General features: G+C 34.0%; 1 protein-coding gene across 8 annotated transcripts in view; it reads left to right on the forward strand.

Annotated features, from left to right (window-relative positions):
• The window catches only part of LOC149804771 (uncharacterized), a 93,821-nt gene extending 80,743 nt beyond the window's left edge, over nucleotides 1-13,078 (forward strand). For 7 of the 8 annotated variants that reach the window (XM_089944301.1, XM_089944334.1, XM_089944284.1 and 4 more), the window contains 2 exons: nucleotides 999-1,139; nucleotides 4,916-13,078. In XM_089944301.1, coding sequence (XP_089800427.1) covers nucleotides 999-1,102 — 104 coding nt within the window. In that variant the 3' untranslated portion in view covers nucleotides 1,103-1,139; nucleotides 4,916-13,078. The remainder of the gene's footprint in view (nucleotides 1-998; nucleotides 1,140-4,915) is intronic. The other variant, XM_089944292.1, reaches the window with a different exon arrangement.
• Nucleotides 13,079-24,888: the final 11,810 nt, after the last annotated feature.

The raw sequence follows: 24,888 nt of genomic DNA on the forward strand, positions 1-24,888 counted from the left end.
AGTACCAGTCACTGCTAAATCAAAAGGTTTCCATTGACATGAGTGGTACAAAGAATTTCCTCACGATAAACGATACTTAAAACATTTCCATGGATATTTTTAAATAGGTTGTATTATAATTAGTGTGACAAATGACTGATAATATGCATTGTGACAGATGACTGATAATATACAGTTTTTATGGGATGAAAAGTATTTTGGTTTATCTTCATGAAACCTGAGTTTTGTTTCAGGCAGTCTGGTTGATGTGTTGTCTCAGCTTGGAACATGTTCTTATATAGTTAGTGATGACAGTCATCCGTGTAGATAATGCATTCCACACATGTATATTGACAGGCATAAATGTAGATGTTACATTCCACACATACATATTGACAGTCATCAGCATAGGTGTAGCATTCTACACATACATATTGACACCCATAAATTTACATGTTGCATTCCACACATGTATATTGACAGTCATCAGTAGCATTTCACACAAGTATATTGACAGTGATCAGTGTACATGTAGCATTTGACATATATTGAGTCTAGGTGACATTTTTTACACATACATAATGACAGTCATCAGTGTACATGTAGCATTCCATGCATATTTACATTTGAATGTGTAGATGTAGCATTCCACATATGTATATTGACAGTCATCAGTGTACATGTAGCATTCCACACATGCGTATTGACGGTCATCAGTGTAGATTTAGCATTCCACACATGTATATTGACAGTCATCAGTGTACATGTAGCATTCCACACATGCATATTGAGTCATCAGTGTATATGTAGCATTCCGCACATGTATATTGACAGTCATCAGTGTACATGTAGCACTCCACACATGCATATTGACAGTCATCGATGTACATGTAGCATTCCCTGTCGTGCATATTGACAGTCATCACTATACATGTAGTATTCCACACATGCATATTGACAATCATCAGTGTACATGTAGCATTCCACACATGCATATTGAGTCAGTATATGTAATTTAGTCATTTCAGGTTCATCTGCATCAAATGGATGTGTCATTGATGCAGCCAGCAAATACAGTGGGGTTATGGAGAGGGCAGCCACTGGCACTGAACCCTCAGACTGAAAAGAAACTTAATAAAGAATTGGCTGACAGTCTATTTGTAAGTATACAGGATGATTTGATATATAACCATATAATTAATCAGTTCAGAATTAAGAATTTCACAAGTAAATTTTGTTTCTGCAGAAGGAAAGAAAAATAAGGTTTTGAAAATTGCCTTGTCTGTTAAAACTCCCAAAACCATTTTAAACTTTATGATGAGTGTATTATTTGTAGTTCACAGATATTGAAAGTTATTATCTTACACCAAAATCCACCTGGATTGATTGTCTTATCACCCAAAAAAAACCACCCAGATTGCCCAAGGGAAATATTTAAAATTTGTGACAAATACTATTATTTCTTTTAAAAATATAATAATTTTTTTAAATATTTTGTCAGGTAAAATGAAAACATGCTGTTAATAGCATTAAATTCCTAATGAGATTACTTGGGAATTTCCATACATTTCTTGCTGATGGAAAGTACCAAAGTATTGATACATTGAAATGTACTGTGGTACTTACCACCAGAAAAACATAACAGTGGTGAACCAGTATATTGATAATACCATGCACCTCTGCCATCCATATTGTCGAACTAACAAAACTCACAGATTATCCAGTTCGGCTTTACCACCAAAATTGTTCTCCAGTGCTACTTTCAAGAGATACACTCAGTGACATTGAGATGTCAAAAACAAGTCTCAGTTTATCCAGATTGTTCACTTGCGCTGTATGAGTGTTTTGGCCTTTGATTTTATCTATTATGAATATTCATTTTTTTAAGCTGAAGACAACCTTGGTTTTATCTGTTATGAACATTCATTTTTTAAGTTGAAGCAACCTTGGTTTTATCTATTATGAATATTCATTTTTTAAGTTGAAGACAACCTTGGTTATATCTATTATGGACATTCATTTTTTAAGTTGAAGACATCCTTGGTTTTATCTATTATGAAAATTCATTTTTGAAGTGAAGGACACAAGCCATCTAATTGTGACATGGAAACAATAAGATCATATGTACTATGCCTACCTTCACTTAATTCATTTGCTTGTGCCAAGTTGACATTTTCACTGGTTTGTTTAAATATATGTACATGATGAACAATATGCTGGAAATCCTTTACATATTTACATGTTAACTTGTGTGCCTGACAGTGCAGGTGCCCCTTTCGTTTTTTGTACACTTGCCATTAGGGAGAGCACATTTTGTTATATTGTCTGTCCTTTATTTAATTTTCTCACAATAATTCAAGCTGTCCACCATGTTACTGTTACTTATTTTAAGACCATAGAGTCATAATAATATTTCAAGAATATTTATTTGTTGTCAACATATATGATAATATTTGTACCTCTTCTTTTATTCCCATTTGATTTGTGTCTCTGGATTAAAATCATTTTAATTCATTGAAATGATAGCCAGAAATAAGGATGCTTGGAAATTTATATAACGACACCCATAGTGAGGATTTGGTTTGGTTTGGTTTGGTGTTCTAAGGCGCAGGAACACCTTGGTTATTTAGTGCTAAGACAGTTTAAGCAAAGTGCTTTGCCCAAGGACACACCACAAAAGATGACCCAGGCTGGACCAAAGGAAGGATAGGAACCTGCAACCTTTCAGTCACGAGTCCAGCATACTAACCATCATTGAGAGTGATGGTAATTGATTCAGTGATAGTCATCAATATGGGTGCTTGGTAATTGAAACAATGACAGCCAACAACAAGGATGCTTGGTAATAGATACAATGACAGCCAGCAATAAGGGTACTTGGTAATAGATACAGTGATAGTCAACAATAAGGGTACTTGGTAATTGATACAGTCACAGCCAGCAATAAGGGTACTTGGTAAATTATATAGTGCCAGCCAGCAATAAGGGTGATTGGTAACCAATGCAGTGTCAGCCAGCAATAAGGGTGTTTGGTAACTGATATAGTGACAGCCATAAATAAGGGTGCTTTGTAACTAATACAGTGACAACTAGAAATAAGGGTTCTTGGTAATTGATACAGTGACAGCTAGCAATAAGGCTGCTTGGTACTTGATACAATGACAGCAAGCAATAAGGGTACTTTGTAATTGATACAATAACAGCCAGCAATAAGGGTGCTTGGTAATTGATACAATGACAGCAAGCAATAAGGGTACTTGGTAATTGATACAATGACAGCCAGCAATAAGGGTGCTTGGTAATTGATACAGTTACAGCAAGCAGTAAGGGTGCTTGGTAACTAATAAAATGACAGCAAGCAATAAGGGTACTTGGTAATTGATACAATGACAGCCAGCAATAAGGGTACTTGGTAATTGATACAATGACAGCAAGCAATAAGGGTACTTGGTAATTGATACAATGACAGCCAGCAATAAGGGTGCTTGGTAATTGATACAGTGACAGCCAGCAATAATGGTACTTGGTAATTGATACAATGATGGCAAGCAATAAGGGTACTTGGTAATTGATACAATGACAGCCAGCAAAAAGGGTATTTGGTAATTGATACAATGACAGCCAGCAATAAGGGTGCTTGATAATTGATACAATGACAGCCAGCAATAAGTGTGCTTGGTAATTGATACAGTGACAGACAACAATATAGGTTGTTTGGTAATGATAGCCAACAGTAATGTGCTTGATAATTGATATAGTGATAGCCAACAGTAAGGATGCTTATTAATTGATACAATATCTTAACTGTAACTTTATGGGCAAGAACACTACTTTTGTATGAACACTTGGAGATTATTTCATGTTATTTTTGCAAGCAAGTACATAAAACGTTTTTCTGTTTAACAAAAATTAATATGTTGATTTACTATTAAGTTGATATGGTACATGAAATTTGGGTAACATATTCCAAAAATATTTTATCTTGCTTTTTTTGTAGTAGTTGCTACGAAAAATATAATTTTGCAAAATTCTGTGTCGTTAATGATGATATATGCCCATTACATTTTGTAATTAAAATTATATCAGAGATTGATTCTAACATGTTCTGTTGATAGACACAGCAAGACAGAGTATACAAGACAAATGATTCATTATTATAACATATTAAGAGTTCTTGCTGATGAAATTTTGGAATTTTGAAATTGTTAACAAGTTATGTTTTTGTAGCCTATGGTCACTTAAAAATTTATAGGCTGGTGTTTATTTACTTGTGCTTCAATAAGTTGAAAAACTATCACCAAGTAAGGATCATTACATAGAATGTGTAAAATTACCCTTTCACCAGTTTTCCATAAACCAATAGTTTAATGACGATTTAAAATTGACCAAATGTGCACATATAGAACAGCATAGACTTTTCTTATTGAATAAACAAAGAAATTTAGATCCTGATGAGTGAACTCTTTTTCCTATGATGCACTTCATCTTTTCCCACAACAAAAAACAATGGATACATCTTAGTAAAAAGTGACATATCGATAAAATGAAAATGTAATAATTGTTCTGTTTCGAGCTGCACAGTAAGGGTTGATTGTACAAGAAGACTACCTTAAAATAAACATGCTGTTAATATTAAATCTTATGGTTAATAAATTATTAATTAATACATGAAACAGTAGAGTGATATCAGTACTTGTGGATTTATATTAATTAATACATGAAACAGTAGAGCGATATCAGTACTTGTGGATTTATATTAATACATGCAACAGTAGAGCGATATCAGTACATGTGGATTTATATTAATTAATACATGAAAACAGTAGAGCGATATCAGTACTTGTGGATTTATATTAATTAATACATGAAACAGAAAATGGAGATATCAGGTCTACTCAATGTCGATGTATAATTTTTCTTCATCTTCCTCTTGCAGACAGATGAATCTGTTAAAATGGGTGGCAGCAAGAAACTCAACTTTCGATGACCAGTCTTTGCCAGATTTGGTCAAGACCTATTTCTACAACAACTTCACGAAGAATGACCACTGAAATAGGAACAGTTTTTTTAATTGTGATCTTTTAATAAGTGAATGTCTCGGTAGAGATATTAAGTTTTGCAAGTGATGTACAGACATATTTCCAGCCCATTTTTTTCAGTAACAGGTTGCTTATATTATTGCAATTTAAAACCCTACATGGGTCCCATGGTATCTTGGGTAATCCTTGATACGTAGTCTTTGGCAGGGACTACTTATGTTTAACTGGGTGGAAAGATACTTATTGTAGTAAATTTGAACAAAAGAGTTTTATTACGTTGTAAGGCATGTGTTATGCAATTATTGCTTTGTCTTATTGCTGACATTTAAATACACCATAACAAAAGAATCAACACAAAATGTCTGAATTTTACATTGTTGGGAAAACAAGAAATATTTGTATGTCACTTGTAACCTTCAGTTAGCTATGGTACATATCAACTGTGCCACATAATAATGTATATAATTATATACCTAGATATGTTAAGATTATCTTTCTTGAATCAAGTAATTACATCACTAATAACTAAGACAGTATTTGAAATTTCTAGATGATACACCTCTCCCTCGATTTCTCGTACACAGCGGGGTCCACAAACATAGACCGCACTATAAGCGAGGGTGCGACTTACTTCCAAACATTGAAAAAATTTGCTTTGACATCAAGAAAACCTATTTTTAAATTCAGTATTTCATAGTGTTGATTAAAATTTCCAGGTCCTATCTACCATTTTCAGCAATAAAATGAGCGATATATCAAATTTTCCATTACCAATTTTGATTGCATTGTAAGTGGGTTCACAAGTTATCAGGGTGCGAGTTATTGAGGGAGTGGTGTATATATTTGCTTTACCATTGGTTTTTTTCGAATGAAAGTATTTGGAATTATCTTACAAAAGTGAAGGGAGCTTTTTGTATGGTGCAATGTACCATGATGATCTGTTAACATTTTTGAACAGTCCACATACTTCATTTCTGATGAGATTTTTATTACAACTGGTATATAGGCTCATGACATCAAGACCTCATGCATGTTAATGAGGTGATCTTGCCTCTGAATGGTTGATCTTTTACCAAATGCAGGCTTCATTTCTGATAAGATTTTATTACAAATGACAATCATTCATATTAATGAGGTGATCTTGCATCGGATTGGTTGAAATTTTTACCACAATGTAGGCCTCATTTCTGACATGATTTTGATCCAACGTGGTTTGTAAGCTTACATCATTATGATCATGGATAACTTTGATCATTAATGACAGCAACACAAATTAAAGAGCTTTCTACCGCTCATGATGCCATATTTGTGACTAGATTTGGAATTAACTTGGTATATATAAGCTTATTTCATACAGGTCCACCTAAAATTCAATTATGAGTAGAATACATGTATTGATGCATGAATCTTGACTGTCTGAGCATGCTGTCACTCTAGGGGCTTCATTTCTGAACAGATTGTACTCACATTTGGCATGAAATCTTGTGTTACCAAAATCTTGTAGTTCAGCTATGTGCAACATCCACACTTTAAGTAGGTGATATTGCATGGGATTAGATTAGCTTGCTACTCACACTAAAAGTCATATTTATCATGTTTTGATTAAACTTGATATGTAGGTTTGTATTGTCAAGATGTTGGACAAGTTTGATCCTGAGCATGCTCTATGCGTAATAATGAGGTATGTTTGCATGCGATTGGCTGAACTTGTTAACACTCAGGAGGGTTCATTTCTGAACACATTTTGATCCCACTTGGTTTATAAAGGCTTACATTATCAAGATATCTTCAAGTTTGAAGATGGGGCCCCGAGTTCCCGAGTGGTCTTAACAACAACAACATCAAATTTGAAGATGAATGACATTATCACGTAATAAGGGTGACCTTGCATCAGTTTAGCTGATTTTGTTATCACTGTTGGTGCCATTATTGTAGATCAGAGTTTGATCATACTTGGTATGTAAACGAATCACATTCAGGTCTTGGACAGATTTGATACTGAGCAAGATTTGTGCATATTGATCTGATTTAGGTGCTTTTTTTAAAATAGAATTAGACCAAGAGTGGTATACCAGCCAATATAATTAAGGTCTTTGATAATGAGCATCATCTGTGCATATTAATGAGGTGTTCTTGCATCTGATTGGGTGACTGTAGATGCAACATATTTTTAATGGATATTTTATAATCCTGGTATATGTACTTTTATTATTATTAGGATTTCAGACATGTTTGATAACAAGCATATTATTAGGATCATGCATCTGATTGGGTTGACTTGTTTCCACTTTAGCTTCCATGTTTCTGATTAGATACAAATTTAAATCCTCAGTATCTCTTGTGATTTCAGTGATGAGCATCCATGCATATTGATCAAGACTTCTTGCATATTTGATTATTCTGGCATCTAATTGCCTTATTTTTGTTGCCATTTTGAGGTTGTACTTACTGATCCCATTTTGATCAGACATGGAGATGAATATCATGAGTGACATCTGCCCATATTAATGAAGTGTTTTTTCGTCTGATTATTGGAGCTTGTTACTACTCAGAAATTACTACCTACCCCTCCCATCTTCTAGCAGCTGTACCCCTCTACCTATTTTAAAACCATAACACATCAACAATATAAAGAATGCACAAAACTTACTCATTTCTTTCATTGATTTTTAATCTTTAACTCTATTGCCACTGAGTGGTCCATTACATTGTGACCTTCACATTTCATACCAAACAGAACCTAAACACAGATCCATATTTGCAAGGGTAAGTCTTGTCAGGAATGATGTAATTCATAATGTTCTCTAAGCTTTGGATACTTCATTAAAGTTCCATAAAATTGAAATGTAAGGGCATATTTTCCTCCTTTTTTAATTTCTTTGATATATTAGAATAAAGCCTTCATTGGATGCAGACGACATTGTTTACCTTCTATATATGTTTAGGCCTTGCATCCACCCCTTCACTAAAAAACAGACTTTTCCAGCAAATGGATAATGACAGTGAGCACTTCTGTTTGGTTTGAAATGCGTAAAAGACAATGTTAGGAACCGCTGGTTACATTTGAGTTTGAAATTATAAATAACTGATTGAAATGACTACGTTTGGTGCACATGTTCACATCCTTGATAAAAAAAATTGTTTTTAAAATCAGTAGGGAGGTACAGGCTGCTGGGTGGGACCAGGGGGAAACTGTAGTGGTTATTTTTCTGATCATATTTTTATAAGACTAGGTAGATAAGCTATATCATCAAAATTTTGTTAAGTCTGATTATGAATGCATTTACACATTATTAATTATTATATGTGACAGGTGAGTGATATTAGGCCCATTTGGATTTCTTGTTTTCAACAAACTGGATATGCATCGATAGATAAGTTTTGCTTGCATGCTAGTTGATTTCATGAATGCGAAAACATTTAATTGTCCATGCCTTAAATTGGTGGCACAAGATCTTTATTTGTTTTTAGTCAGTATAAGTACTTAAAACTGATTATCTTTGTAATTGACATGAAAATATGTACATAAGAGATAAGGACAAAGGGAAGTAATTTTAGTGTGTATTTTATATTTTTCATACAAACTGGTGCTTATTGACTTCAAATTTTGTATGACATATCCATTTGAGTAACCTTTAAAGCTTAATGAGCTGTTGTTTTGATGTTTAAGGTATATTTTATTTGAACAAAGAATAGAATTTTGAATCATTAATACTCTACTTAAACACAGCATTTTTCAGTTTATATTATGATTTGGTTTAACCTAACACTTGAATGTAATTTAAAAATTAAAAAAAAAACAATTATACATTGGGATAAGGGGTATGTTACTCATGATTTTTTGTGTAAACTGTGTAATGGACCCATCAGTCATCATTTTTCATTTCATCATATCTTTGGTGTGTACCAGTGTCTATGCTGTGGATCCCTTCCCCATTTTTTTTTTTTATTTTTATATTTCCTTCCATTTTATATGGTGATAAATAATATGTGACAATTAGAAAAGCATTGCATTTACAGTGTACCTTTTTTCAAGTTCCTGTTAAAAATTTCAATACTGCGTAAAAATCCTTCCAAAATTGTCAGTATATGGCACATTTTATCTTGCATATTAAGCTGCATTGCTACTGTATATTACAAAGGATTTTAGTCCAATTAGATTTTTATATGTCCACCATAATGCAGAACATATGGTGTTAGGATGTCAGTCTGTCTGTTCCCTATTTAGTCTGCACAATCACTCAAGTTCTCCACCCTCAACAGTTACCAGACATTCTAAATAGGTTGGGGTAAAGAGTAAGTCAATCAGTTTCAGAGTGAAAAGGTCAGAGCTGAAGGTCATTGATAGAAGGGGAAAAATGGTTTCTGCAAACTAACATTAATCTACATCACAGACCTGGATCAAACTTCATGAATGGATTGCACTTGGCATAAGGAAAAAGACCACTAGTTTGAGGTCAAATGTCAAGGTCACAGAGGCAAAAAAATATTTGAAAAATTGTTTCTGGACAAACCATCAGTTTCCTATAGTGTGTCTTAACATTTGTTAACAACTTGCACTTTGAGTAAGAAATAAGTCCATTGATTTTGGGGCAAATAAATTCAAAGGTTGGAGTCAGCCTGGCTGAAAAAGAATAAAATGGATTTGCATAAAAGCTTTAGTTCTAGACCATATACATTAACCAATATATGCAGAGGGCCAGTCTGATTTAAATTAGGTCTCCTTTGTCTATGTGAAGATCCGATAGCAACTGCTGTAAAGTCATGTTCTGGTGACCCATGTTATTACCATAATTGCTATTCTTATCAGCTAATCAGATGAAGTCTTATATCTTTGTGTTTGGGAGACTGAGCACTATGACTAAAGAGCATCAGTGTGTGCTGAAAGATTTCTGAAAACTGCATTTCCACTGGCTAATTCAAAGGTCACCATAACATGACCTTTAAGTGGTTGCTGTCGGATCTTCATGTAGGACAATGGAGATCTGATTTTAATCAGATTAGGGGCCTGTATAAGTAAAGTGGGTTTGCTGAGTTACTTGACCAATCTTTGTTCATGGCATGACTTAAAGCTTATTTAAAAAAAAGCATCAAGATTTTGGGTACAAAGGTCATGATCAGTCAGTTGAAAATAATGTTTTTTGCACAGTAAGTTTAGCTCAAGACAACATATCTTGAATGGTCAAGGTCTTTAAAAGCCATTTCTCAGTAATCTCCAAGATCAATCATGCTATACTAGTGCTTCAGCATTGGGCTATTAATGTTTGTCACAGTAATTTTTCTTAATTATTTACTCTGCTTAGCAAATCTTGTTTTATTTATGAAGCAGTTGGTTTATTATGTCCAAGTTTTACTTTCCTGGTTTTCTTGCTATTGCACATGCAAGATGAGGATGGGCTCTAAACATTGGATCCAGTGTACCGCATGCTGGTGCATTATGTTTATTATATGGAAGCAAATTTGGTTAAAAGGAAATTAATAAAGATGAAGTAGTCATTCTTGGCATAGTGCAGTGTTTGAAATGTCATATTAGCAAAGTAGCCTCCAGTCAGTCCTATTACAATTTATTTTACAAAACTGTTTGCGTAGTATTTACATTTGACAGGGTACATTATTCTGAGGATCTATTCTTAATGTAGTTTACACATGATTGGGTACATTATTTTGAGGATCCATTCATAATGCAGTTTACACATTATTGGGTACATTATTTTGAGAATCCATTCTTAATGTAGTTTACACATGATTGGGTACATTATTCTGAGAATCCATTCTTAATGTAGTTTACACATGATTGGGTACATTATTCTGAGGATCCATTCTTAATGTAGTTTACACATGATTGGGTACATTATTCTGAGGATCTATTGTTAATGTGGTTGATACATAATTGGGTACATTATTCTGAGGATCAATTGGCAATGTAGCTTACATATGATTGTATGTATTATTCTGAGGACCCCTTGTTCTTCTAGTTTTATGGACTGAATGAATATTGAGGTATTCTTTTCAACAATCAGACTTGATTGGTATTTTACTACTTATTTGCTTGTAAATTGTGTTTCATGCAAATACCAAAGCAGGTGCATTTTGTTTGACAGGGAGTCAGCGACTCTCTCTGTACCTTCAGATGCAATTTGCTTAATTTCATGCAAGACCTGACCTTCAAACACTACAACTCGAAGCATATTAATACAAATTAAGATTTTTTAAGGGAAAGATTACAGTACATTTTTCTGTAGAAAGCATGATTGGATGGTTTACATTTACCTTGTTCAAAAGGTACCTGTATATGTACTATAGATTTCTTATGTCACAGATGACTTGATTGTAATGTTTATTGAAAAAAATGATAATAGCGAACTGTAAAAGCAGAGACTCTTGGTCCAGGCTTCTTAAGATTATATGCATTTTAATATTACATAATATTGCTTTTATAATGGTATGAATGAAGCTACTCCAAGGATTAAATAAGTCAGCAATTAAGCCTACATCAATTAATAACACATGATTGGAAGTCTTTTAGCTGCATCATTGTCAAAGCTAGGGCCAATAAAAATTGTCACAAATAAACACAGAATGCAAGTCAAGCATGCTTAATATATGTTTTAGTATATGAATTTCTTAAAAAATTTAATTATCACTTTATTTAAGTATATGAATTTTTACACAGTAAATAATTATAATTAATTTGTGATTTTTTTGTATATTGCTATGAAATGTTGAAGATGTTTACATTTTGTATCTGAGATACATAAATGCAATTTGAAAATTAGACGAGATAACATTATGATTGACATTAATATATTATGGTATGAAAATGTGATTTATTACAGAACTAATACTGTTTTTGTGAGCATTATATAGGACATTGTTACTTTTTGTGTTAATAGGCCCAGAATAATTCTCTTCTATGCCAAAGATGCTTGTTGGTGGTAGCATTCATAGATACAAAACTAGAGAATACCTCCTTTTTTTTTACTGCACCATTCTGTATATACGTGTTTCTGGGCTTTAGCAGCAAGTCAGCATGATTCTGATTATATAATGGAGATTTAAATTTACAAAAATGTAAAGGTTAATGTTACAGCAACAATAAAATGTATTTTGGGTAAAACCAGATGGAAGATCCTAAATTGTAAGTCCATGCCGTATTTTTGAGGGATCGTTAAAGACAAGATTGCTGTACAGAACTTTCTACTTGTAACTTCTGAAATCAGAATCAGCTTTTCTTCTTAGATTGCTCTTTATCCTGGACCGCTATGTTAATAATGTGGCACACTATTAGGGATGTTTATTTCTTAACTTGGATTTCTGGAAGTGTAACATTCATATATTTGGCTTTTGTTTACATTTGTCCCTTAGCAGTACATTTTCTCTGCATAAAATATAAATTTACTGATTTCATGTAAAGTATGGGAATATAATTGAAAGCTTTTATGGAAGCCTGCAGTTTGATTGTGTTGAAAAACTTGTTCAGCAGTCATACTTTGTGGAAAATGTTTCTTTTTTTAATCTAAATTTGTCAACACATTATTTTTATATCCTAAAATAATTTTTAGCAGTTTATAATTGGCATCCAGCAGTAAAAAGCATAGTGACAAATCTGACATTGCATTATACAAACAGATCTGCCATTGTATAAAACAACCAGATTTGCCATAGTAGTTCAGATTCATACTGCATCATTTGCAATTGGGTATGTGGCATTATAGGAGATATCTATATATTGTACACCTTATTTAGCATTACACAGTGCAACTTATTCCAGTGGAATTAGTAACATTGTTGTAACTGTTGTTGCATTTGAGCTGCAAGTTACCTCCCTTGAAGCAGGTCTGTTTACTGTGTTGTGTTATCACCAAGCATCATATTCATCAGGAACATTCCTGACATTCAGTAAAGGACAAATTTATTGTATATGCGTCGTCATTTTCATCTCCTTTTTATCCACCTCTTAGTGTAGAAGCAATCTCATCAAGGTGTAAGGTTCAGTGAACTTCATATCGAAGTACTGTATGGCAGTGAAGATGGGTCAATAAATTTTATATGAAACCATAGCTTATTGTGATATCATTTTCCCTTCCTGGCAGTATGTTATTTTAGTTTCTAAAATGACACAAGTTACTGTCATTTCTTTTCAACTTTGTGTTAGAAGATATTGATTTATACTAATGACTTGAGTCTTCAAAACATCCCTTATACAATTTTATTTATTTCAAACTGTTATGATATTACAGGTCACAACTACCTTGACAGATCCTATGCCAAACCACAAGATTCTGCCACCAGCATGTATTAATTCACAGATGACCCCAAAAAATGCCAATTTTACATGCAACACTATTATGTGACCAAAAAAAAAGGCCAATTTTACATGCATCACCATTATGTGACCAAAGAAAAGGCCAGTTATACATGCAACACCATTGTGACCAAAAAAATGGCCAATTTTACTTGCAACACCATTATGTGACCAAAAAAATGTCAATTTTACATGCAACACCATTGTGACCCAAAAAAAATGCCAATTATACATGCAACACCATTATGTGACCAAAACAATTCCAATTTTACATGCAACACCAGTATGTGACCCCAAAAAAGGCCAATTAAACATGCAACACCAGCTGAGCAAAGAAAAGGCCAATTATACATGCAACACCATTATGTGACCAAAGGCCATTTATACATGCAACACCATTATGTGACCAAAAAAATGCCAATTTTACATGCAACACCATTATATGACCAAAAAAAATGCCAATTTTACATGCAGCACCATTATGTGACCAAAAGATGCCAATTTTACATGCAACACCAGTATGTGACCCAAAGAAAAGGGCAATTATACATGTAACACCATTATGTGACCAAAAAAATGACAAATATACATGCAACACCATTGTGACCCAAAAAATGCCAATTTTACATGCAACACCATTATGTGACCCCAAAAAATGCCAATTATACATGCAACACCATTATGTGACCAAGAAAATGCAAATTTTACATGCAACACCATCTGACCAAAGAAAAGGCCAATTATACATGCAACACCATTATGTGACCCAAAAAATGCAAATTTTACTTGCAACACCATTATGTGACCAAAGAAATGCAAATTTTACTTGCAACACCATTATGAGACCCCAAAAAATGCCAATTATACATGCAACACCATTGTGACCCCAAAAATGACAATTTTACATGAAACACCATTATGTGACCCAAACAAATGCCAGTTAAACATGCAACACCAAAAGTGACCACACCTTTGCAATCCTGCTCTCTAGAGTAAGTGTAGGTGGGTGATATTCAGTATCAATTGTAATTTCATTCAGCCAGACTCGCGTGTGTAATTTTATTCAACCAGATTGACGTGTGTAATCTTATTCAACCACTCATGTATGACCACTCCGGAGGCCTAGTGGTTAGAGCATCCACCTCAGATGTGGGAGGTCATAGGTTCGATCCCTGGGTAAGTCATATCAAATACTTACAAAAATGGTACTAACAGCTGCCTCGCTCGACGCTCAGTATTAAGAGGTTAGTGTTAGGACTGGATGGCCTGGTTTCAGGATAATGTGACTGGGTGGGACATCATACGTGTCTGCAGCATGATGCCCCAGTGCTAGACATCACTATAAACTGCCACACTGCAGACATCATAGTAATATGACTGAAAAACTTAAAAGTTTACATTAAAAATCCAAATCACACACACACATCACACACACTCAACCACTCATGTAATTTCATTCAACCAGACTCGCATGTGTGTAATAATATTCAACCAGACCCATGTGTAATCTCATTCAGCAGTCTCACAAGTGTGTAATCTCATCCAAACACTCATGTAATTTCATTCAACCAGACTCGTGCAGTCTGATTCAACCATGCATGTAATTTCATTCAACCAGACTCACATGTGTGTAATAATATTCAACCAGACTCACATGTGTAATCTCATTCAGCAGTCTCACAAGTGTGTAATCTCATCCAAACACTCGTGTAATTTCATTCAACCAGACTCACGTGTAATTTCATTCAACAGATTTGTATATGTGTAGTTTCATTCAACCAGACTCGTGTGTGTAATTTCATTCAACCAGATGCACAGGTGTGTGATCTTATTCAACCACTCACGTGTGTAATTTCATTCAACCAGACTCACAGATGTGTAGTCTTATTCAACCAGACTCACATGTAATTTCATTCAAAAGACTTGAATATGTGTAATTTCATTCAACAGACTTGCATTTGTGTAATTTCATTCAACCAGACTTGTATGTGGCATCTTAGACAAAGGCCTTCTAAAAGCCTTCACTGATAGTTGTTTCCATAAGAAAGTACTTTAGTTGAACTTCATACAAGCAAAACTACAATTCCATTTCTCACTGTCTAAAAAAATTTCTACTCTTTCTGTAATGATTCAAGCTTAAATTCTGTTACAATCTTAAAAGATCATTCAACAGATGTTTAAATCAGCCATTTAAACTGTCCATGTTTACACAAAACATGATATGAAATCATGATGACGTATCATGTCACCTCATCTCATCAATCTGATCACCTTTTCATCTCTTCAATCAAATCACCTTTACATCTCATCAGTCACTCAAATCACCTTTCCATCTCATCAGTCATTCAAATCACCTTCCATCTGAGTCAATCAAATTACTTTTCCATCTCATCAATTAAATCACCTTTCCATCTCATCAGTCTATCAAATCACCTTTCCATCTCATCAGTCATTCAAATCACCTTTCCATCTCATCAGTCTATCAAATCACCTTTCCATCTCATCAATCAAATCACCTTTCCATGTCACAAGTCAAAGTAATCACCTTTCCATCTCATCAGTCAATCAAATCACCTATCCATCTCATCAATCTATCAAATCACCTTTCCATTTTGTCAATCAAATCACATTTCCATCTCATCAGTCAATCAAATCAGCTCATCAATCAAATCACCTGTCCATCTCACAAGTCAAAATAATCACCTTTCCATCTCATCAATCAAATCACCTTACCATCTCACCAGTCAATCAAAGCACCTTTCTATCTCACTAGACATAATAATCTTTCCATCTCATCAATCAAATCACCTTTCCATTGCATCAATCAATCAAACCACATTTCCATGTAACAAGGCAAAATAATCACCCTTCCATCTCATCCTTTAGTCAAATCACCTTTCAATCTCACAAGTCAAAATAATCGCCCTTCCATCTCATCATTCAGTCAAATCACCTTTCCATCTCACAAGTCAAAATAATCACCCATCCATCTCATCATTCAGTCATATCACCTTTCCATCTCATCAGTCATTCAAATCACCTTTCCATCTCACAAGTCAAAATAATCACTGTTCCATCTCATCATTCAGTCAAATCACCTTTCCATCTCATCAGTCAATCAAATCACCTTTCCATCTCACAAGTCAAAATAATCACCCATCCATCTCATCATTCAGTCAAATCACCTTTCCATCTCATCAGTAATTCAAACCACCTTTCCATCTCACAAGTCAAAATAATCACTGTTCCATCTCATCATTCAGTCAAATCACCTTTCCATCTCATCAGTCAATCAAATCACCTTTCCATCTCACAAGTCAAAATAATCACCCTTCCATCTCATCATTCAGTCAAACCACCTTTCCATCTCGCAAGTCAAAATAATCACCCTTCCATCTCGTCATTCAGTCAAATCACCTTTCCATCTCTCGAGTAAAAAAAATCACTGTTCCGTCTCATCATTCAGTCAAATCACTTTTCCATCTCTCAAGTAAAAAAAATCACTGTTCCGTCTCGTCAGTCTGGTACTACAAGGAAAAATTACTTTTTTTTTCTCCACACACAACTTCATTTATACGTCTAAGCTACACGATAGGTCCTGTCAAATAAGACTTCATCAGCTGCTTTATCCTCATAATATTATTTCCTCCATCTCAAAAAAGAAAATATAATTTGTCAAGATAACAGTATTTCTTCAGAGTAACCCTGAAGGGTCTACCCTGAATAATATTTGAAAAGTTGGTGGTGGGTGCATCATTGTTACCAACTTTATTTTTATATAAAACTTTACCATCTGTTACTAAGATTATACACCAGAGTATGATGAGCTTTAACACTCCATTTACATAAGCATAACAAGTGGTAATTTCCAGATGTTGTGCAATGGTGAAGCCTATATTTAACAAGAGGTCAAAATGAGCCTGAGACAGGTCACATGGCAAGCATCTGCCTAACATCCAAATGCAAAAGTAGTTAGTTAAGAAATCTGGGTCTGTAGAGTCTTTTAGTAGAAATATCTTCCAGTGCTATTGATTACATATGTTATAAAAACAAATATTTCAAGGTTTCTGTCAAATAAGGTAAAATTCTACTGTGATTGTTTAAAAGAAATCATTTTAAGGTTTTTCTAATTTTATCAATAGCATCCATATTTTATGCAGATTTTCATCATTTGAACAAATCTGAGAGAACACTGTGCTCGGGTGTGTTCTAAAGAATTTGGTCAGATTCAGCTGAGTGATTTTTGAGAATGAATTGTTTAAAGATTTTCCTATTGCTGGAAATGTGGGCCGTATTGAATAATGGATTGGCAACCTGTGGACAAATTAAAAAGACCCTGATGCCAGAATGCCCCCTGTAAATCAGAAGTTATAAATAACAAATGTGAATAGATGATTAATGAAGGACCATACCATAAGCTCACTTGGCCTTACAGTTAGGCATCTGGTTTGGTTTTATTTTTTGGTGTTTTATGGCACAGCAACACATTAAAGTTTTCTAGTGTGGAGGCAATTTATGTAAACTGCCTTGCCCTGACAGACACTACAGTAGCTAACCAGGACTAATCTGATGTAAATTGCCTTGCCGTGACAGACACCACAGCAGCTAACCAGGACTAATCTGGCAGTATGCTTTGAATTTGCACCCTTTTCATCTTCATCACATTACCAAATAACTCACCACAGCTCCTGAGCTAAAAATGGCTGTAAAGAAATTTCAGGGAAATATATATCAAAATCTATACTCCCAACTCAATTAAGAGCTGTTGAAAAAGCAACTATTTAAGTATATGATTTCTTCAACAAACTTTGTTCTACATGGGTCAATCAGGTTTGAGGCAATATCACAAGCTGTACTGCATTATCCAAGAAACTGATCTATCCCTTAAGGAAATAGATTATATTTATTGATTTTAAAAAAGTATGCAAACATGAATTCTTCTGAACAAGTTGGAATGCTGTAAGTTCATCCACCTATCATTGCAGTGGTTCCACTCATACTGTACCATACAATCTCAACAGGTTTTATGCACTCAAAGCCACATATTTATCAATCAGGAGTCCCACCAAGCTTCATATAGGACCCCTTCTCTTTCTAATCTTCATAAATGACCTTTCTTTGAACACTGATTTTATACTCGTGTAAAAGTTGTATCAACTGCAACAGACCAGTTTTGCTACTGTATAATGGTGTGGCAGATTAGGATCTATGTTGTTTGTTCCACTGATAAACTGCACAGACCAACAGACCAAGGTCTGCCTGCACATTATGAGATGGCAAATCTGGGTCTATGCAGTTCACAATGGATCTGACTTACAGGCATATATACATATGGTACCGATTTGTTTCCAAATAATGCACCTATTTGTTCATCCAGTCCTGATAATAATGTTAAATGGGAGAAAATAAAAACTGATGATCATAAAGTTCAAAGATTGTCAGAGCAAAACAAAATGATAATAGTGACTGGATCATGACAAAGACTTAAGAAATTTCTTATTCCTGAAGGTTCTCTTGCAGTTATTGGGCAAAATATTAAAAATGTTAAATGTGAGAAATGTTTAGGTCGAAGTACTGGCAGCAACTTATGTTGGAATCATAATGTGAACTACATGTACAAATATTTTGTAAAAACAATATATCTGCCAGAACAAACCCATCATTTATCTGACAATACTTACATACTCCCAATCATGGATCATTGTTCTACAGCAGATTGTGGAGGCACCATAGCCTTCTTATTTGAATGCAAACAAGCAGATTGTGGTGGCACCACAGCCTTCTTATCTGAATGCAAATAAGCAGATTGTGGTGGCACCATAGCCTTCTTGAGTGCAAATAAGCAGATTGTGGTGGCACCAAAGCCTCCTTACTTGAGTGCAAATAAGCAGATTGTGGTGGCACCATAGCCTTCTTCAGTGCAAATAAGCAGACTGTGGTGGCACCATAGCCTTCTTACTTGAGTGCAAATAAGCAGACTGTGGTGGCACCAAAGTCTCCTTACTTGAGTGCAAATAAGCAGATTGTGGTGGCACCATAGCCTTCTTCAGTGCAAATAAGCAGACTGTGGTGGCACCATAGCCTTCTTACTTGAGTGCAAATAAGCAGACTGTGGTGGCACCAAAGCCTCCTTACTTGAGTGCAAATAAGCAGATTGTGGTGGCATCATAGCCTTCTTACTTGAGTGCAAATAAGCAGACTGGTGGCACCAAAGCCTCCTTACTTGAGTGCAAATAAGCAGATTGTGGTGGCACCATAGCCTTCTTGAGTGCAAATAAGCAGATTGTGGTGGCACCAAAGCCTCCTTACTTGAGTGCAAATAAGCAGATCATGGTGGCACCATAGCCTTCTTACTTGAGTGCAAATAAGCAGATTGTGGTGGCACCATAGCCTTCTTCAGTGCAAATAAGCAGATTGTGGTGAATAATAACCATATCTGAATGCAGATAAGCAGACTGTGGTGGCACCATAGCCTTCTTACTTGAGTGCAAATAAGCAGACTGTGGTGGCACCAAAGCCTCCTTACTTGAGTGCAAATAAGCAGATTGTGGTGGCACCAAAGCCTCCTTACTTGAGTGCAAATAAGCAGATTGTGGTGGCATAATAGCCATATTTGAATGCAGATAAGCAGATTGTGGTGGCACCATAGCCTTCTTACTTGAGTGCAAATAAGCAGATTGTGGTGGCACCAAAGCCTCCTTACTTGAGTGCAGATAAGTAGATTATGGTGACACCAAAGCCTCCTTACTTGAGTGCAAATAAGCAGATTGTGGTGACATAATAATAACCTTATTTGAATGCAAATAAGCAGATTGTGGTGGCACCAAAGCCTCCTTACTTGAGTGAAAATAAGCAGATTGTGGTGGCACCAAAGCCTCCTTACTTGAATGCAAATAAGCAGATTGTGGTGGCACCAAAGCCTCCTTACTTGAGTGATACACAAACCAGAAGTTTATGTACTCTTTTAAATAAACATCAAACCTATGTTTCAAAGACAAGAATTCTTAAAGTAAAACTACCAAAGACAAGAATTCTTAAAGTAAAACTACCAAAGACAAGAATTCTTAAAGTAAAACTACCAAAGCCAAGAACTATTACACTAAAACTACCAAAGCCAAGAACTATTACATTAAATCTACTCAAACCAAGAACTATTACATTAAATCTACTAAAGCCATGAACAATTACATTAAAACTACCAAAGCCATGAACTATTACATTAAATCTACCAAAGCCATGAACAATTACATTAAAACTACCAAAGCCATGAACTATTACATTAAATCTACCAAAGCTATGAACAATTACATTAAAACTACCAAAGCCATGAACTATTACACTAAATCTACCAAAGCCATGAACAATTACATTAAAACTACCAAAGCCATGAACTATTACATTAAATCTACCAAAGCCATGAACAATTACATTAAAACTACCAAAGCCATGAACTATTACATTAAATCTACCAAAGCTATGAACAATTACATTAAAACTACCAAAGCCATGAACTATTACACTAAATCTACCAAAGCCATGAACAATTACATTAAAACTACCAAAGCCATGAACTTTTACATTAAATCTACCAAAGCCATGAACAATTACATTAAAACTACCAAAGCCATGAACTATTACATTAAATCTACCAAAGCTATGAACAATTACATTAAAACTACCAAAGCCATGAACTATTACACTAAATCTACCAAAGCCATGAACAATTACATTAAAACTACCAAAGCCATGAACTATTACATTAAATCTACCAAAGCTATGAACAATTACATTAAAACTACCAAAGCCATGAACTATTACACTAAATCTACCAAAGCCATGAACAATTACATTAAAACTACCAAAGCCATGAACTATTACATTAAATCTACCAAAGCCATGAACTATTACATTAAAACTACCAAAACCAAGAAATATTACACTAAATCTACCAAAACAAAGAACTATTACACTACATCTACTAAAACCAAGCAATTACACTAAATCTACCAAAGCCAAAAACTATTACATTAAATCTACTAAAACCAAGAACTATTACATTAAATCTACCAAAGCCAAAAACTATTACATTAAATCTACTAAAACCAAGAACTATTACACTACATCTACTAAAACCAAGCAATTACACTAAATCTACCAAAACAAAGAACTATTACATTAAATCTACTAAAACCAAGCAATTACACTAAATCTACTAAAACCAAGAACTATTACATTAAATCTACTAAAACCAAGCAATTACACTAAATCTACTAAAACCAAGAACTATTACACTACATCTACTAAAACCAAGCAATTACACTAAATCTACCAAAACAAAGAACTATTACATTAAATCTACTAAAACCAAGCAATTACACTAAATCTACCAAAACAAAGAACTATTACATTAAATCTACTAAAACCAAGCAATTACACTAAATCTACCAAAACAAAGAACTATTACATTAAATCTACTAAAACCAAGCAATTACACTAAATCTACTAAAACCAAGAACTATTACATTAAATCTACTAAAACCAAGCAATTACACTAAATCTACCAAAGCCAAAAACTATTACATTAAATCTACCAAAAGCAAGAACTACTACACTAACAAGTCACTGGATCAGTGACTTAAATCAGTATTCAAAGCAGGATGTTTAAACTACCTGAGACTAAAATATACCTCTAATTACCATCAGCGTATTTTCTTGTTATGTGTATGCATGAATCAGTTGCAAACATAACACAATGATATATATGTATGTACATTATGCAAATTTTATGTGAAATATTCAAGTGGCACCAGCTTACAAATTAATAAGTTATTTCATTTCTTTTTATAATTATTAATTATTTGTATACCCTGAGGGGCTTATGAAAGATTAGTTAATATTAAGCAAATTGGTTATGCCCTCTGAACAATAATAATAATAATAATAATAATAATATTATTATTATTATGATTATTACTAGAATATATTATATGAGTTCATGTAAAACACACATCATTACAATTTTAGTTTATGAAGAAGAAGTCAAAGCAACAACAACAAAAAACTATTTATAGAGGGTGATTCATTTTGTATTCTCACTTGAGGCCCCCTTCTACAAAAATATGACCAACTGAATTAAACACAGGAGTGTAACAGAAATTAAACTGGCTTCAAGTACCATTATCTCTGTCTATTAGATCTATAGTTTAACATAAATATTCCAATTATTATACAGACTTCATTATTATGTACCCAATATGTCACAAAGTAAACTCTTACGCCACTAATATGCAGCTTCACAACAAGGACCACTGCTTATAATGGGTCATTTTAAAGTGCAGCTCTTTTTCAATGTATCTGATAAATAAACATCACGTAGTGTTGGAAATGTACAGGCCTAAACATGTATACATCCTTTTACCCTCAAATAATAAAGGTATATATCATTTGCGTAAAACATTTCACATTAATTTATTCAAAATATCACAAGTCTTTACAGTATATATATGTTATACAAAACAAAACAAAGTTCAGCATTACTGCTGATATCACTGACTTATCGCTGCTGATGTCACTAAGTGCTATTACTACTGGTATCAATTAGTGTTATCAGTGCTGGTATCACTGACTTATCACTGCTGAAGTCACTAAGTATTTATTACTACTGGTATCGATGAGTGTTATCACTGCTGGTATCACTGAATGTTATCACTAACTTATCACTGCTGATATCAGTGAATATTATCACTGCTGGTATCACTGAATGTTATCACTGACTTATCATTGATGATGTCACTAAGTGTTATTACTACTGGTATCAATGAGTGTTATCACTGGTGGTATTACTGAATGTTATCACTGCTGGTATCACTGAATGTTATCGCTGACTTATCAGTGCTGATGTCACTGAGTGTTATTACAAATGGTATCAATGAGTTATCACTAATGATATCACTGAATATTATCACTGCTAATATCACTTACTTACATGGTTCCCATGCTTTTCTAAATATAAATTTCCAGGTCTTTTCCAGGATGAAATTAATTTTTTCAAGGTTAACATATGACCACTACTGAATGGAATTAAAGAACATTTTGGATTATAAAACATGCATTTTCCAAATCTGAAGATGTTTCTCTTTCAAAACTCTCAAAAACATATATGTCCGAAAAGACGATCATGTACAAAACCACAAAATAAGTCACACAAAACAAATCTGACTATATTCCTATAAATTGGCATTTAAAGCCATTTCAATGTACAGAATACAAATCCTAATTTTACTTTGCTGACCTGCATTATGTTGCTATGTGGAAACAACATAATAAACATAAATAATTTTGTTTCCTTTCAAACCTTTAATTCTAAAGAATTCTAGAGCAATATATGTGCATGTTATACAAAGTAAACATTTCCTGTCACAGTATGAAAAAAAAAACCAATATAAGCAAAGTATTTGAATCTTATCTTGCAAAGAAAAAAGTTTAACCCTGAATTTATGTGTTCCAATAAAATCTCAAACAAGCTTTTTCAACCTACCTAAACACCTTAAGATGATTTGATTAAAAATTCCATCATTTAAAGACATTTACAAAAGGTTTGATTTAAATTTTGACAAAGACCTTCAAAATTATATATTGTTGTATAAACAAGGACTGAATTTCCTGTAAAATCAACTTGTCTTCATGTGGTTCAATAAACCCGTCCCAAACCTGTCTTGATACATGGGCTCTTATTGTTTCTTAATATATAATAAAGGGACAACAATTTCCCATTTCTCCTGCATTCTATTTAAGATCTGAAACCAATGCTTCCAGTCAAGCTACATGTCACTGTGTAATAGTTAACACCAAAGTTCAGCTCAGAGATTCAACATTTTTTTTCTCATCTGGGTTTCCTCCAAATATTCCAACCTCATTTTTTCACATTTGGACATTTAGGATGGAGTGTGGGTTCAGAGCAATTACATATAAAAAATTTGGAATTTGCCGCCACTGTAAGACAGCTTACCAGTGGGCCTATCAAATTTAAACTATGTTATGTCGACTTACACCTGCATGAAATCAATAAGAAAATTATTTTCTCAAAAATGGCAAGCATTATATTTGTTATGTCTTTAATCCACTGACAGACTAGATGAAACTCGGCACTGATGAAACCTGACCCGGTACTCACCATTTGCATTAATAGTCACACGACTATACAACTCTCAAACAACAACATCGTAAGTCCAATAGTCTTGTGATATCAACAACAAACTCCTTTTTAATGTCGTTGTACAAAATTTCAATTTTATTAAATGAATGTCTGATACCTTTTGTAAAAACCAGAAAGAACATATAATTCTCAACATATTTATTTTGAGAACAACTACAAGAAACTTGGCCAGTCTGAGTCATCAAGCAGTGTAGTCTGGTTCTCTGCTTTGTATGCTCTCTGCATGAGAGAGCACATGTCAACGTGGTAATCACGTGATATGACAAAACTCCGGAAGTAGGTCTTGGAATAGATACAGAGAATTTTGTGCTCTTTCATTTTTGTATATTTATTACAACTGATATACGACT

This window comes from Sinohyriopsis cumingii, chromosome 2 (genome assembly GCF_028554795.1).
Source record: "Sinohyriopsis cumingii isolate HCF-2022 chromosome 2, ASM2855479v2, whole genome shotgun sequence".
Classification (NCBI taxonomy): Eukaryota; Metazoa; Mollusca; class Bivalvia; order Unionida; family Unionidae; genus Sinohyriopsis; species Sinohyriopsis cumingii.